Source organism: Mustela nivalis (assembly GCF_964662115.1).
Source record: "Mustela nivalis genome assembly, chromosome: 11".
Classification (NCBI taxonomy): Eukaryota; Metazoa; Chordata; class Mammalia; order Carnivora; family Mustelidae; genus Mustela; species Mustela nivalis.
Genome location: NC_139030.1, coordinates 65,252,339 through 65,266,723, shown reverse-complemented (window position 1 = coordinate 65,266,723; position 14,385 = coordinate 65,252,339). Strand labels below are relative to the sequence as shown.

The 14,385-nt window shown below is 38.7% G+C and overlaps 1 protein-coding gene and 1 long non-coding RNA gene across 2 annotated transcripts in view; one reads left to right on the top strand and one right to left on the bottom strand.

The window, feature by feature from the left end:
- The window catches only part of LOC309843934, a 1,014,078-nt gene that overhangs the window by 404,094 nt on the left and 595,599 nt on the right, over positions 1-14,385 (top strand). The gene's annotated exons all lie outside the window — the stretch shown is intronic.
- Positions 1-14,385, bottom strand: part of NEB (nebulin) — a gene marked incomplete at its 5' end in the record, with an annotated part of 202,237 nt that overhangs the window by 111,831 nt on the left and 76,021 nt on the right. Inside the window, 12 exons of the mRNA XM_082688978.1 lie at positions 1,020-1,124; positions 1,897-2,100; positions 4,301-4,612; positions 6,234-6,341; positions 9,029-9,133; positions 9,582-9,785; positions 10,071-10,382; positions 11,369-11,476; positions 11,563-11,667; positions 12,015-12,218; positions 12,687-12,998; positions 13,350-13,457. Coding sequence (XP_082545104.1) covers positions 1,020-1,124; positions 1,897-2,100; positions 4,301-4,612; positions 6,234-6,341; positions 9,029-9,133; positions 9,582-9,785; positions 10,071-10,382; positions 11,369-11,476; positions 11,563-11,667; positions 12,015-12,218; positions 12,687-12,998; positions 13,350-13,457 — 2,187 coding nt within the window. The remainder of the gene's footprint in view (positions 1-1,019; positions 1,125-1,896; positions 2,101-4,300; positions 4,613-6,233; positions 6,342-9,028; positions 9,134-9,581; positions 9,786-10,070; positions 10,383-11,368; positions 11,477-11,562; positions 11,668-12,014; positions 12,219-12,686; positions 12,999-13,349; positions 13,458-14,385) is intronic.

Genomic DNA, 14,385 nt, shown 5'->3' with positions numbered 1-14,385 from the left:
CATGTGGGACTCGATCTCAGGACTCTGAGATCATGACCTGAGCCGAAGGCAGCGGCTTAACCCACTGAGTCACCCAGGCGCCCCAAGGGCCTAAATTTTGATTGTATCATATTAGTAAAACATGCAGCTATAGATTGCATTTTACTTAAAAAAAAAAAAAGTAATCGGTGCTGTTCAGAGAACACTTTTTTCCCACACCTGAGGCTTTCTTTCTATAGAAGGAGCTCAATTATTTTTCTCTGACCTTTCTCCTTTTTCTGCCCCTTTCCTCTCTGCCTGTGAAGAGGTAAAATGACTTAATGATTCATTTCACCATTAGGGATGGGATAACTGGGCACTCCCTGCTAAGCTTTGACCATGTCCCTCTAGGAATAAGCCTAGTGCTCTTCTCTGCTTCTCTGGGCTCTAGCCCTGACGGGAGGGGAGCTGACTGCCCTGCAGTCAGTGAGGCCTCTGCCTCTGGGAACCTAATTCTGGGATTCGGTTAGACTCCGTTAGTTCTCATACAAATACATCTTTGTATGAGATGGCATAAAATGTGAGATTTCAACTTCTATTATTATATTCCTTTGTTTTATCTCTCAATTTTATTTAGGATCCAGGAAGGGAAAAGGTACGTATTATCAGAGTCCCCCTTGGTAAGACTACCAGATTTAGCAAATAAAAATATAGCATGCCCAGCTGAACTTGAATATTAGGTAAACAATAAGTAGTATTTCAGTATGAATACTGAGCCACTATTTTATCTGATCATCTTACTGCTTAGAAATACCAAAAATACTCCTCAGCCCCACCTACCCATACTGGCAACTAAAAAGATAACGTGCCTTCAGTTTGCCCATGGAATCCTACAGCATTTAATATTTAACCCAGAAATGAAAGGCTGTGATAAGTGTTCATATCACAGAGCCAAACGCACCACAATAGCTGAGGCCTGAGAATCTCCACAAAAGTAAATGCAGGAAAACAAACGGTAACAATGATAACAAAATCAGTGTAGCACCAACGTTTGCACTTACCTCACTGTAGTTGAGCTTGTTCTGTCTTGCCAACGTGATCTCCGGGGTATCAGGCATTATATGAACTTGAGTCTTGTCTTTGTCCCAGGCCTCTGTATATAAACGCTATCAAAGAAGATGTTGATAGAAAACCATGTGAAGGTGTGGTATGTATATATATGCCATGGAATATTACTCAGCCACCAAAAAGAATGAAATCCAGCCATTTGCAATGACATGGTTGGAACTGGAGGGTATCATTCGAAGTGAAATAAGTCAGAGAAAGACAAATACCATATCATTTCACTCATAGGCAGGATTTAAGAGACAAAACAGATGAGCATAGGGGAAGGGAAGGAAAAACAAAGTAAGATGAAAACAGAGGAGGAGGCAAACCATAAGAGACTCTTCACTCCAGGAAACAAACTGAAGGTTGCTGGAGGGGAACTGGATGGGCGGATGGGGTAACTGGGTGCTGGGCGTTAAGGAGGACATGAGATGTAACGAGTACTGCATACTATATAAGACTGATGAATCACTAAATTCTACCTCTGAAACAAATAATATGGTATACGTTAAATTTTATTTAAATAAAAAAACTTTAAAAACCATTTGAAATAGGAATAACAAAAAGTCAAAATAAACACAACTATTACTAATCTAGTAGGAAAAAGAAACCAAACTTGGGTATACGGTATTCAATTTACGGTTGGAGCCTTAGTATTAGTTATCTAGGTTAAAACTGGAAATAATAGAAATTATTTGGAGGATTTCAAGTGTGTAATTTAGGAGGTAAATGTGACCCTCCACTTCAACGGATAATTTTAAGTGCACTAGTCATTAGAGTATAGCAGCATCCTCCGGCATGTTAAAGAGGCTGGAGGCAGCTGGGGCTCACCTTGTTCATATTGAGGGCATTGTTCTTGGCCAGCACCTGCTCCAGGGAATCAGGCACACTGGTGAACTTGAACTGGTCCGGAGGCTGGCGGTAGATGTTGTCACTCAGTATCTCTGCAGCTCTCTTGCACTTGACCAAATCCAGAGACCCAATGGGGACCCAGCCGATGCCTCTCAGCCACTGGAGATCTGATTTGTAAACGTTCTGTGAAGAAGAAAAATGGCAGAAGCTCTTCAGCAAGATTAAAAGATTTTGGGTACAGAAGCCAAGGCAATTAGTAATAAATAATGCACAATATGGATAAGCTGCTGTGTTATTGTTTTTTAATAGAAAATAAGCTCTCTGTGTCAGGAAGACTAAAAGAGCAACTATGTCAAAAACAACCCAGAGATGTCTCCTGGCCATGACAAAAAGTGACCATATGCTTCCGGTTGTAAGGAAAGAAAAATCTAAACTAGTATCTTTTGTCGTTCAGTTCAGTGAATATTATTATAACGTCCATGTGTACAGGAAAACAACAGCATCCCAGAATGGGAGAAACCACAGATACGTCCAGCTGCAGGCTGCCAGTAAATACATGTTAGGCCTAGTCTGATGAAATTCTCTGTAGTTATTAAAAGCCATATTGTAAAGAATATTGGTTACTTGTAGAAATGTCATTAATATAACATTACATGAAGAACAAACATAAAACAATGTATGTGAATAAATTACATGAGCAGGAGTAGGCTTTTTCAGTGGTTAGATTATGTTCGGTTTTATTGCCTTCTGTCTTTTTTTCCTCCTCTTTCAAAATATCTGTAATGCTCTTTAAGAGTAAACACAAAAAGAAGTGAAGCTATGGGAATGACACAGAGCCACTGAAGCCCTGAGCAGACTTTTCCCAGCCTTAGCATTGCTCAAGGCTCAGGGCAATAAACCACCATGACATTGGTCCAAAGTCCAGTCTCTTCCCACCAAGTCCTCAGGACGATTAAGATGGACTCCTTTCCAGAATTGTCTTTCCATACTTTTCTCCTATGATTTATTTTAAAACATTTTTTTTAAAGATTTTATTTATTTATTTGACAGGGAGAGATTACAAGTAGGCAGAGAGGCAGGCAGAGAGAGAGAGGAGGAAGCAGGCTCCCTGCTGAGCAGAGAGCCCGATGCGGGACTCGATCCCAGGACCCTGAGATCATGACCTGAGCCGAAGGCAGCAGCTTAACCCACTGAGCCACCCAGACGCCCCTTAAAACATTTTTCTGCTAAGGATTTTTGTGAACCCATTAAGTATTCATAACTACTTCACAGCAAAGGAACTGGACCGTTGCCCAGCTCAGTGGAAGGATTTTACCCATAACAGCAATTAGGCAGAAAATAGAGACTGCTATTTTGCAGTCTAGACAAAAAGCCTGTTGGAATTGCCCTACGCTGACTACTAATTGCCCCCAAAATAACAACTACAAGAATGAAAACAATAACATTTCATACCTCTGAAGTGCTTTTTAACTTTCAAACGACTGTTAACTTTCAAATAACCATTAAGGCTATTTATCGCAGGGTTGGGGAGGAGATCTTGGAAAGGCACCCAACTAACAGACAGATGCTGTCAGGCTGTCAGTCAACACTGTCACTCCGGGGGTGACATTAGCCATTTTAACTCTCTTTCATGCACAGGCAAAGCCTTTCTTTTTGGACACAGTTGCAAAACACAGGGTGGGTGTGTCAAAAACTACAGAACAAGTGTGGGTGGTTTCCTAGGTGAGCTTGCATAATTTCTGGTAAGGGTCAATTACTGTCCTCCCAAATCCTCTAATGTTTAATAATCCCTTCAAACAGTTAGGAACTGTGCTTCTCAGATCCAGATTGATATAGAAAGCGGCGGCACTAGGTACTAGGGTCTGTCATTTCCACGTGACCGCTCCACGGAGAGCCATTCTGAGCGGTGCTAAGAGAAGACAATGCAATGAACTGACCCAGTAGTTTACAAACACAGCAACTTCTCTTATTTCATAAGAGTAACAATTAACATTGTAGCAGGCATCAGAATTCTCATGAGAACCTTGTTTGGTTTGCAAAGAATCTAAAAACAAATTTCAGAGTAATTTTTTTTAATATAAAAATGTGTTATTTCTACCCCCCTACAAGAATAAAAGAAATGTCTCCATCGGGTGGACTCTGAATTCTAACATCGCTTAATTCTTTTCTTTATAGGAACAAATCCAGCTTGTAAACTTCACTTCCTCATAAAGCCCATTAAATACATTCAAAAAAGCAATAATAAAAGTTTATTCTGATTGAGATCTCACTCATTGATCAATAAATCTTAGCTTACGTGGGAGAAGGGGTTGCATATGAAGGACAACTTTTATAGAGTTTCAATTATTTCTGAACACCGCTCTTTTATGGAAGCTGTACTCACATCGCTCTGGAGGTCATAGGCTTGTCGAGCATGGATGACGTCATTCTGGTCAGGCAGGCACGTCCACTGGTGCAGGTAGTTCTTGTAGTCTATGTCACTGACTAAGGTCTGGCACTTCTTGGCCAGGACCACTCCTAGCATATCCACTGGGCTGCTGAACTTGGTCTTCCACTTCTCGAAGTCCTTCTTGTACTCCCTGTCACTCTGGATCTTGGCCACATGCATGGACCACATCATCTTGGGGTCATCTTTGATGTCCCGGGCTCCAATGTGGTGGCCAAGCTGCTTGCGGTAACCATCTTTGTATTTGTACTGAGATGGAAACACACAAGTCAGGTTTTTATTATAAGCCCTTGGAGGTCAAAAGTCTGTACAAAATCACCTTGCTTACATCAAAGCTGTAAGGTGACTTTTGCTAATAAACATAACCTCAAGCTGGTATCCTGACCTTTACCCTTGAAGCTTATAGAGCTAAGAACATAGATGGAATCCATATAATTGTAGTACATAACCCAAATCACCTATGGCTTGGTAATAAAGAATAATTCTGGAGGAAGGTAGTGCCCATAGGAGGGAGAGGCCATTTGAACAAGGGAATTTGGAGAAATGAATTTTAGGTACTAAAAGTATGTCAGGAAAGAGATGCACTTGGCAACATGGCATGTTTCGTAAGTCATAAAATGAGTGTCTGGTTCCTGGAAGGATGCAGTACTCTAGGTCAAGGACCTAGTTTAGTATACCAGTTATTATACTAATATAAACAAACAGTATACCACTAGTATGCTAATACAATACCAGAATTATTATACTAGTGAAGCTGTGGTAGCAGTCCAATTGGTTAGAACATGCTCCAAAAAACTCCTGGGTTCTACTCCTGCATAGGCCAAGAATGTTTTTATTATTCCATGTTCAATGACATTGTCCTGGGATCTGAGCCAGTTATTCAAAATACATGCCTCTAGTCTCAGACCACTAAGAAAAGTATGGAGGGATCAGCAGGACGCAGTATGGTACAGTGGGAAGTAATGAGGTTGTCTCAATTTTAATTCCACCACCTACTATGAGTTTGATTTTAGACAAGTTGCTTAAGCAATCCACAAAACAGGGATAATGACATTGCTTATATCCTAGGATAATTATGAAGTATAAGATATCACATGTCAAGCTCTTAGCACAGAATTCACAATACTTTCTAGTTATTATTGTTATTTATAATTATTGACATAAACTCACGGAGAGGCCCAACATACATGAACTAAAATGAGTCACCAACAACATAAAGGGCAGTGTATTGCTGTATCCCCAAATATTGGGCCCTTGATTTTTAGAACAGTGGTCTGTTCTTCAAGAATAGGTTGAGGCACCAGGAAGGGATAATGGATTTATTCTGGGAGGTATGTGCTAGACAGCCAGGAGCTGTTATTAAGGGTACAGCCTTGGGCTCGTAGCCACCTCTGATATTGATCCACTGCCTTCTTTTCATCATCTTAGAAAGTGAATTATAATGGCATGTGTCCTACGAATTTTGTGAATATTGTTAGTAAAATGTCACATAAAGCCAGGACCCGATTCTCACGGGGGGCACTTTAGTTTCTGAGTTATACTTCCTAGAAGCACCGTGAAAATTTTTATATCTCCAAGCCTGCAGCTTTACTCTAATAATTCCCACGTGAATGGATCTTTCTCTGTTTTCAGCGGGTCAGTTTTCATTGAAGATGCTGTGTCCTAAAGGTTATAAACTGCTTGTATGAATATCGAATTTTTCACTTCCCTCAAAACTAGCAAAACTTTTCAAAACTAGGTTTTTGAAAAATCCCACATAAATATACTAGGACTTATTTCCAAAGGGCAAGGAAAGTTCTTTTTGAAGATTTAGCTCAGTGACAACATCACTTCAGCCTGATTATATACTTGGGGCGACGCTGGAACTCACGTCACTGGCGATGTCCCGGGAGGCCTTGGCCGCCACGATTGGGATGGCATCGGCTCGCAGGTCGTAGCCTTTCTTCTTTGCTTCTTCATTGGCGAGTTTATACAGAGTCTAAGTTTGGGCAAAAAATATATAGACACACATAGATGTTGACATTTATGCCCCAAAATTCACAGGGGACTAAAATAATTTACTAAGTTCGACACAGGTAGGCGCCTATAATAATCTCCCACTGAGTGTTCTAAGCCTTTGCTCTGTCTGTTGAAGACTTAAAAATGATGTTTACATAGAACATTGCAGCTTTGTTTTTCATTGTAAAACTTGTGTGAAATTAATGAAATATAGATATTATCCACTGTTTCAAAATTTTCAGTTACAACCCATCAGTCAGTTTTGACGAGAACTAAAAAATTAAGCTGAAACTTGTGCACCTAAGGTGGCAAAATGTGGATAAGAGGGAAAGACTTGATTAACTGTTGATCATGGAAATTAATTCAATCCACACTGATTCTGCACCAGCTGTGCTTTGATGGTGCTGGGTACTTGGGAATCAAAGAGGAGTAGGAGACTTCTTCCATTGTCAAGGTTGTGGGAGAACTGATGGAAAGACTGGTAGACTGCAGACAAGCTACCAAAAAGTCAAACCACAAGAGGTGATTTAACCATATCATTGACAAAGAGCTCCAGGGAGGAACAATCAATTCTGAATTGAGAATCAAGAAAGTTTTTGCAGAGAGACTGATCTTTGTACTAAACCTTGAGTAATGAGTGTGGTTTCAGGAGACTAGGATGGCAGTCAAGGCCAGAGGGCATTGCATGAATCAAAGCACAAAGGAGAGAAAGTGCAGGGGTGTCAAATGGAGTGGGGAGCAGTGCCAGGTACAAGTGGCAGGAAAGGACTGAGAAAAACCTAGAGTTGGTCTGAAGGCTTAGTGCTAAAATAAGTTTGTGCTTAATTCTATAGGAAATAGGAGACCATGCTTTGAGGAAGAATGACATAATTGAATTTGCATTCTATCTTCCTGTCCTAACTGAGGTGGTGGTGGGGGGAAAGCAGAACTAAACTGAGAGAGAAAAGACAGAGAAAGCAGAATAGGCAGGCAGGTTAGGTCTTTGAACCAATAGCAACACTACAGCCTCTCTGAGCTTTTGCAGCAAAGACAGAGCCCAGATTTCCAAAAATGCTCAGTGGCCAGTTACAGAGGCTCTTTGTCTTCTGAAATTCCTACACATACAGTATATGCTTTCCTTTATACAGGAAACAATACAGGACCCATATTAGAGGCTTAGCTAAAAAAAAAATTCGCTCCCTTTTGCTTTGCAAGTAGGACTTGATGTTTTTTGGTTTTGGAGACAATGAAGAGTTAGTTATATAAGTGCTAAAATTATAGTTTGCACTCGCCAAAATAAAATGACTCAAGATGGTAGCTCATCTAGCTACATTCTCTAAGTTATATCCTGCAGAAGAGTGATAGACGGTTGACTTATACCTTCAAAGAAACAATATTTTCTTTGCTGGTAGCACAAAGCTGGGAGAAATAACTAACACATCAGCTGACAGAAAAATCAGATTCACAAACAACTACAGAGGCTTATACCAGTAGGCTTAATCTAGGGAGAAGAAACTGCAGAGATAAATGTCAATCTTTGAATCTTTGAATTCCTTTTAAACTGAATTTAAATTGCCAAATGTATAAATGCAGGATAGAGGAAACCTAGCTTAAGCCCATGCAAAATGTCTTGGGGTTTTAATTGAGCCCAAGTTGCACAAGCCCCAGCAATGACAGGGCTGCCAGGGTGTTAAGGCCCTGGGTGCAGAATTAGAGGTCAAATGTCCAGAAATGAAAAGAAGATGTCAACCGTATTCTACACTTGCAAGATTTTGTTTGGCTCAGAGGGTCACATTCTAGCAGGGATGTCATGTGAGGAATGCCCAGGAACTGGGGATCGCTGGATTAGAAAGAGAACTTGGGGTGAGGGGGCAGGGGAGGCACCACAGTAGTTACCCTCATCTCCACAGAGTTGGCAGACACTGGTTTTGCACAGCCTCAGAGGACTAGGAAGGTCTGCAGAGAGAACTCCGTGACTCTGCATCAGAACCATTTCCTCACGGAATTTTCCAGAACAAATGGGCTCATTTACAAGATAAACACCTTGTCACTGAGAACACTTAAGCAAGGGCAGGATGACAACCTGTTGGGTGGGACTCTTGGAGTAGAAGAGAGGCTGACCTCTCAGCGTAAACATCCATGGCTCTGACATGGGGGCACATGGCCCTATGCTCACAGAAAGTGAAAAGGAATGGGCTCATTAAATACCCTGGTGGGTCCTCTCTCTATTTCTTCTTTCACTGGGTTATTTGATAATTCTGTGATTTTAGTCCTTGACTTAATTTTATAAATTAATAATCTTAAATCTTCACTTTAAACTACAATTTGGAAAAAAAATCCTATATGGAAAATATATCTAGTACAGCAATACAGCACAAGAAGAAGATAAATGTATATTTAATCTATTGTTAATTTCCTAACTTAAAAAAATTAATAAAAGTTCTGATTAATTTTATGATTACTGCCTAAATCATTCATTCTTATCTATTTTACTTCATAAGTGATAATTTGTAGTACTTGAAGTTTGATGTTTCGGATGAGAATTGAGAAATATAAGAGGTGTTATTTACATGGAGCAAGAAAAAAGAATTCTTTATAAGGTTGCTATATAGTATTATATCACCTTAGACAGATTAACTGAAATAAGACACAGCATGCAAAATTCATAGAATTAGTATCTGCCCCCACCTCACTGTAGTTGATTTTGTTCATTCTTGCCAACGTAATTTCTGGTGTGTCTGGCATGATGTGGACCTGGGTCTTGTCTTTGTCCCAGGCTTCTGTGTATAAACGCTATCAAAGGAAACAGATAATGTCATCAGGAAAAAAAAATCAGTATACAATTAAGAAAAATTTCAGGACTACAAAAACTTTATAAACAGAAATAACAAAAGGTTAAACATCTTATACACATGATGTATAATAGACACATCTTCAGGTAATTAGTTCAGAGAACAGATATTTAGTGCCTTATGATAATCTGAAATGTGTGTTAAGAAAAGGAAATTGAGAGTATCTTATGCAAAGATAGTTTTCCATAAAAATATGTCATTTTATCAAAACTATGAAACAAATACTAAAGTAACTATTAAATATAAGTGACACAGAGATAGATACGGATGGATGGATAGGTATCTTTGGTTGCTCAATGCTTGCTTGCCTGCTTTTCTTGATTATGCTTCTTTTTCTTTGATTTCGCTTTAGGAGTCCTACCTTGGTTCTCTGAAATTTGAAGCCTCACCTTATTCATGTTGATGGCATTATTCTTGGCTAACACTTGTTCCAAAGAATCAGTCACACTGGTAAATTTGAATTTGTCGGGAGGCTGGCGATAAATTTTATCACTCAAAATTTCAGTTGCCCTTTTGCATTTTTCCACATCCAAAGAGCCAATAGGAACCCAGCCGATGCCTCTCAACCATTGCAGATCTGACTTGTACATATTCTGTTGAGACAGTCAATGAATATTTATCTTGGCATTGGGAAAACATTTTCATCTAAAGGATATGAAATAAAGAGTACTCTTGAAAATACAGTTGAATGGACAGTCTATCCGATCATACTTCTTTTTGTCTGGAAAGTTAAACAATTATTACTCTCAAGGAAAGAAGAAATGCTATTCCTGCCTTGCAGGGCCTCGTAAGCTTGGTGCCTTTTGTTACCTTCTCCAAGGGATGTTAATTCACTGATTTCCTATCTTTGCATGCCATTATGATCCTCATATACTCACATCGCTCTGGAGGTCATAGGCCTGTCGAGCATGGATGACATCATTCTGGTCAGGCAAGCACGTCCACTGGTGCAGGTAGTTCTTGTAGTCTACATCACTGACCAAGGTCTGGCACTTCTTGGCCAGCACCAACCCCAGCATGTCCACTGGGCTGCTGAACTTGGTCTTCCACTTCTCGAAGTCCTTCTTGTACTCCCTGTCACTCTGGACCTTGGCCACATGCATGGACCACATCATCTTGGGGTCATCATGTATTGCTCGGGCACCAATGTGATGGCCAAGTTGCTGACGATAGCCTTCTTTGTACTTGTACTAGAAGAAGAAAAATCCTTGTGATCAACTGTTTTAACTTTTAGTAAAAAGCAATTACTAGGCCCCAATTTTCCTATTCCTTAAAATTATAATGATTTCCTCCTATATATAAATACATGTACTTTGTTAACAACTTAGAAAATAAAGTATATATGCATACAAAAAAACCCACAACATTATTCTATCACTCAGTGTTAACCACCATAAAACCACTTTTCATTGTGGGTGTGTGTGTGTGTGTGTGTCAGAATAAAATTAGAATAAGACCTGGCTTTTCTAGTTATTATACAAGCACTCATCTGTGTCATTAAATATTCTTTATAAATATGAATTTTTAATGGCAGCAGGTATTATACATTATTTTGATACATTTTAATACTTTTAACCCTTCTGTAAATGTTGACCATTTATTTTTAAATTATGATGGTTACTTCTCATATTTCGGAAATAAAGAAACAACTATATTCTTGACTTTGTTGACTAATGAAATAGAAGGATAAAAGTTCCTAGAAATGTAAGTAAAGAAATCACTTAAAGATAGTAAATATTGGCAACCAATCACCAGATGCAGAAGCAAACACCCGGTACGTGTGGATGACTGCACAACGAATAGTGTGTCATATTCATTCAGCCCTTGTAGGTTCATTGGTTCATAAAGCGTGAGTTAGTTTTGAAGGAATCCTACGATGAATTCAATTGTATATAAGAATTATCATGTGGAAAAGCCCAAAAGATGTCTGCACTACAGCCAAATAGCCAATGCTTTCATTCGGCAGGAAATGGACAATATTTTGAAATGCATATTGCTATGGACTCAATCATAGCTTTGTACTGAGAATTTTATTACCTTGATTCTAAACTATATTTAGAAAAAAGACTGTTGGCAAGAACTTTAACCTTGTACCTTACTTGCCCTACCATATAACCAGGAGACAGAAAAATCTTTGAGTCAAAGCTAGGGCAAAGAACTTTTTAGGTGCACTTACCTCACTTGCAATGTCTCTGGAGGCCTTGGCCGTCCTGATGGGAATGGCATCCAGCCGCATATCATAGCCTTTCCTCTTGGCTTCTTCTAGGCCAAGTTTATATAGTTTCTGAAATAGACATGAATCATCATAAGTTTGATTTATAAAGTGCAGTGTAAGTAAAATATATCACGTGCCATGAATATATTGCTTACGTCACTGTAATTTATTTTGTTTTGCTTAGCCAGTAAAACTTCAGGAGTATCTGGCATAATGTGGACCGTGGTTTTATCTTTATCCCAAGCTTCTGTATATAGGCGCTAAAGGAAAAAAAAAAAAAAAAGACATGATTAGTGTAGGCTAGTAATGAATAGAAACATAAATTTTTTTTTTTTAATAATCTGGTTCTTAATGAGACTAAAGACAGTCTGTTCTGTGAGTTGATATGTGTGACATCTTCAGGTCTAGATTCTCATATCAGTAAAATGCACAGCACTTACTTAAAAACCACTTTAATACCAAGCAAAAGAATTAAATACGATTTTTCTTTTATAGAAGAAAATGCCCATGTTTATACAGACACTCTCTCTCTCTTTCACGTGCACACACACACACACACACACACACACACACACAAATACCTCCTTCAATTAAAGACAAGACTTACATGATTCATAGTAATAGCATTGTTTTTTGCCAAAACCATTGGGATGGAGTCCATAAGGCTGGAGAACTTGAATTTATCTGGGTGCTGACGGTAAATGTGATCACTCAAAATCTGGGTAGCTCTCTTATTCTTCTCATCCTCCAGAGAGCCACTAGGTAACCAGCCAATGCCTCTTAGCCACTGAAGGTCGGACTTATACAAATTCTGAAATTACAGGTGACAAGCCACTTAACATAAGCATAAAAATATGCCCCTAAAGAAATAAAATTATATATTATTTATTTTACTAGACTATAGATATTTAAATGGTTGAATTCTTGGGAAATTTACAAATTTTGGTATGTGTTCTGAAGCAATGGAATAGTCAAATTAGAAGCATATTTTGGAAAATATTTTATTTTAGATAGTATTTTAAATAGTAGCACACAGAAAATGATCCAACTCTTCTAGATCAGAATATTAGAGGCTTTCACCAAAGCAATGAGGGTTTTGTTGGCTCTTTGTGGGATAATGGTGCATCCAGATATTTAGGGGACTGGATGGGGCATGGGCATTAATCTAGGGACACAGAACTCAGTTGTGTAAACTCAACACCACTTACTTTAGGGAAAATTTTCTTCTTAGGAAAACAGCCATGGTATTTAGTTAGCCAAAGGAAAATCTTAGACTCACATCGCTCTGGAGGTCATAGGCCTGTCGAGCATGGATGACGTCATTCTGGTCAGGCAGGCACGTCCACTGGTGCAGGTAGTTCTTGTAGTCTACGTCACTGACTAAGGTCTGGCACTTCTTGGCCAGGACCACTCCTAGCATGTCCACTGGGCTGCTGAACTTGGTCTTCCACTTCTCGAAGTCCTTCTTGTACTCCCTGTCACTCTGGATCTTGGCCACATGCATGGACCACATCATCTTGGGGTCATCTTTGATGTCCCGGGCTCCAATGTGGTGGCCAAGCTGCTTGCGAAAGCCTTCCTTATATTTGTACTGAAGAAAAAAAATATTCCTTGATGCTTACTAGATTAACTTATGTTGCAATTACAAAGCACATGAACTCTACATGTTTCACAAAGCCTAGAGAGCCCCAGAATTACGATACTTGTAGGAAAGGTTAAAGGCTAACTCCAGGTAGAAATGTCACACATAATACATTTCATACAAATTCCAGCTACAAATACCTTGGGTTTATCCTCATCCCATACTACATCTTTGGGATCATTCCACTCTATTTTAATTTGTTACTCCTTGGAAGATTCTGTTCAATTTAAGATTAAATTGAAATGGCTTTAAAGTGATAAATTGTAATCAAATCAATATAAACAGTGGATAAAGTCTTACTTCACTGGCAATTTCTCGGGATGCTTTTGCAGCTTTGATTGGTATGGCATCAAGAGGAAGATCGTAACCTTTTTTCCTCAATTCCTCATAACCCATTCGGTAGAGTTTCTGTTAAGAGATGAAGATCACTTTGGGTAAAGCTGTTTTCCATAAACAACTGCAGCATAATGAATGCAATGTGCTAAATATTTTAAGAGTCCCTGAAATAGTATCTGCTCTAGAATACTCAAATGTAATTGGAAATTATGCCCATTGATTGCTAATGATCCTATTTTAAACTGTAAAGCTCTTCAATTACCCAAATCAACATAATTAAATTTTAGCTCTTCCCAAATATTTCTGAGAATGAGGCAGAAGTAAATTGATAGAGAAGTGAAATAAAATATCATTTAGGTGCTGTTTTCCAATTAACTTTGAGTGTTTCATTGGAAGTTTTTGCTAGACGAGAGTAATGCTTTTCATGGGGAAAAAGTATGCCTAATGGGCTGCCTCTTTCACACAGCTAACAGGTAGCAAAATAGCCTATTTTACAATATAGAGCTGTCCATAGTAGGGTCTGCATCTGGAGGTAAGAAACAAAATCCTTCATAGTTTTTTAAATCTAAGATTTTTTTGGAGGAAATTTAAATTTTGAATATAAAAGCTCAAGTGAAATACTTTCTTCAGATTTGTTACATAATGAAATATCTGAGAATACAATTTAATGCACTTTATTCTGAAACCAGATTGTTTAAAATGACTTTTGATCTTGGAATGTGTCCATATTTTAGTCATTTGTGGCATTATCCTAATACATTATTTAATGTTGAAGCCTTTCTATTAGAGTTTAGAATTTGTCTTTAAAATATTTAATTTTTACATCTACAGATTTCAGGAGATTCTGCTATGAAGACAATAAAAGTAAAAATGGAATTCTCCTGCATGGGTTTTTTAATGTTCATTCATTTGAAATTTCATTGAGTTTTGTGTGTATTGGGCGCTATACTAGCTAGGCACTGTAAGCCCAATACAAATTGTCTCTGACCCTGAGGAGCTC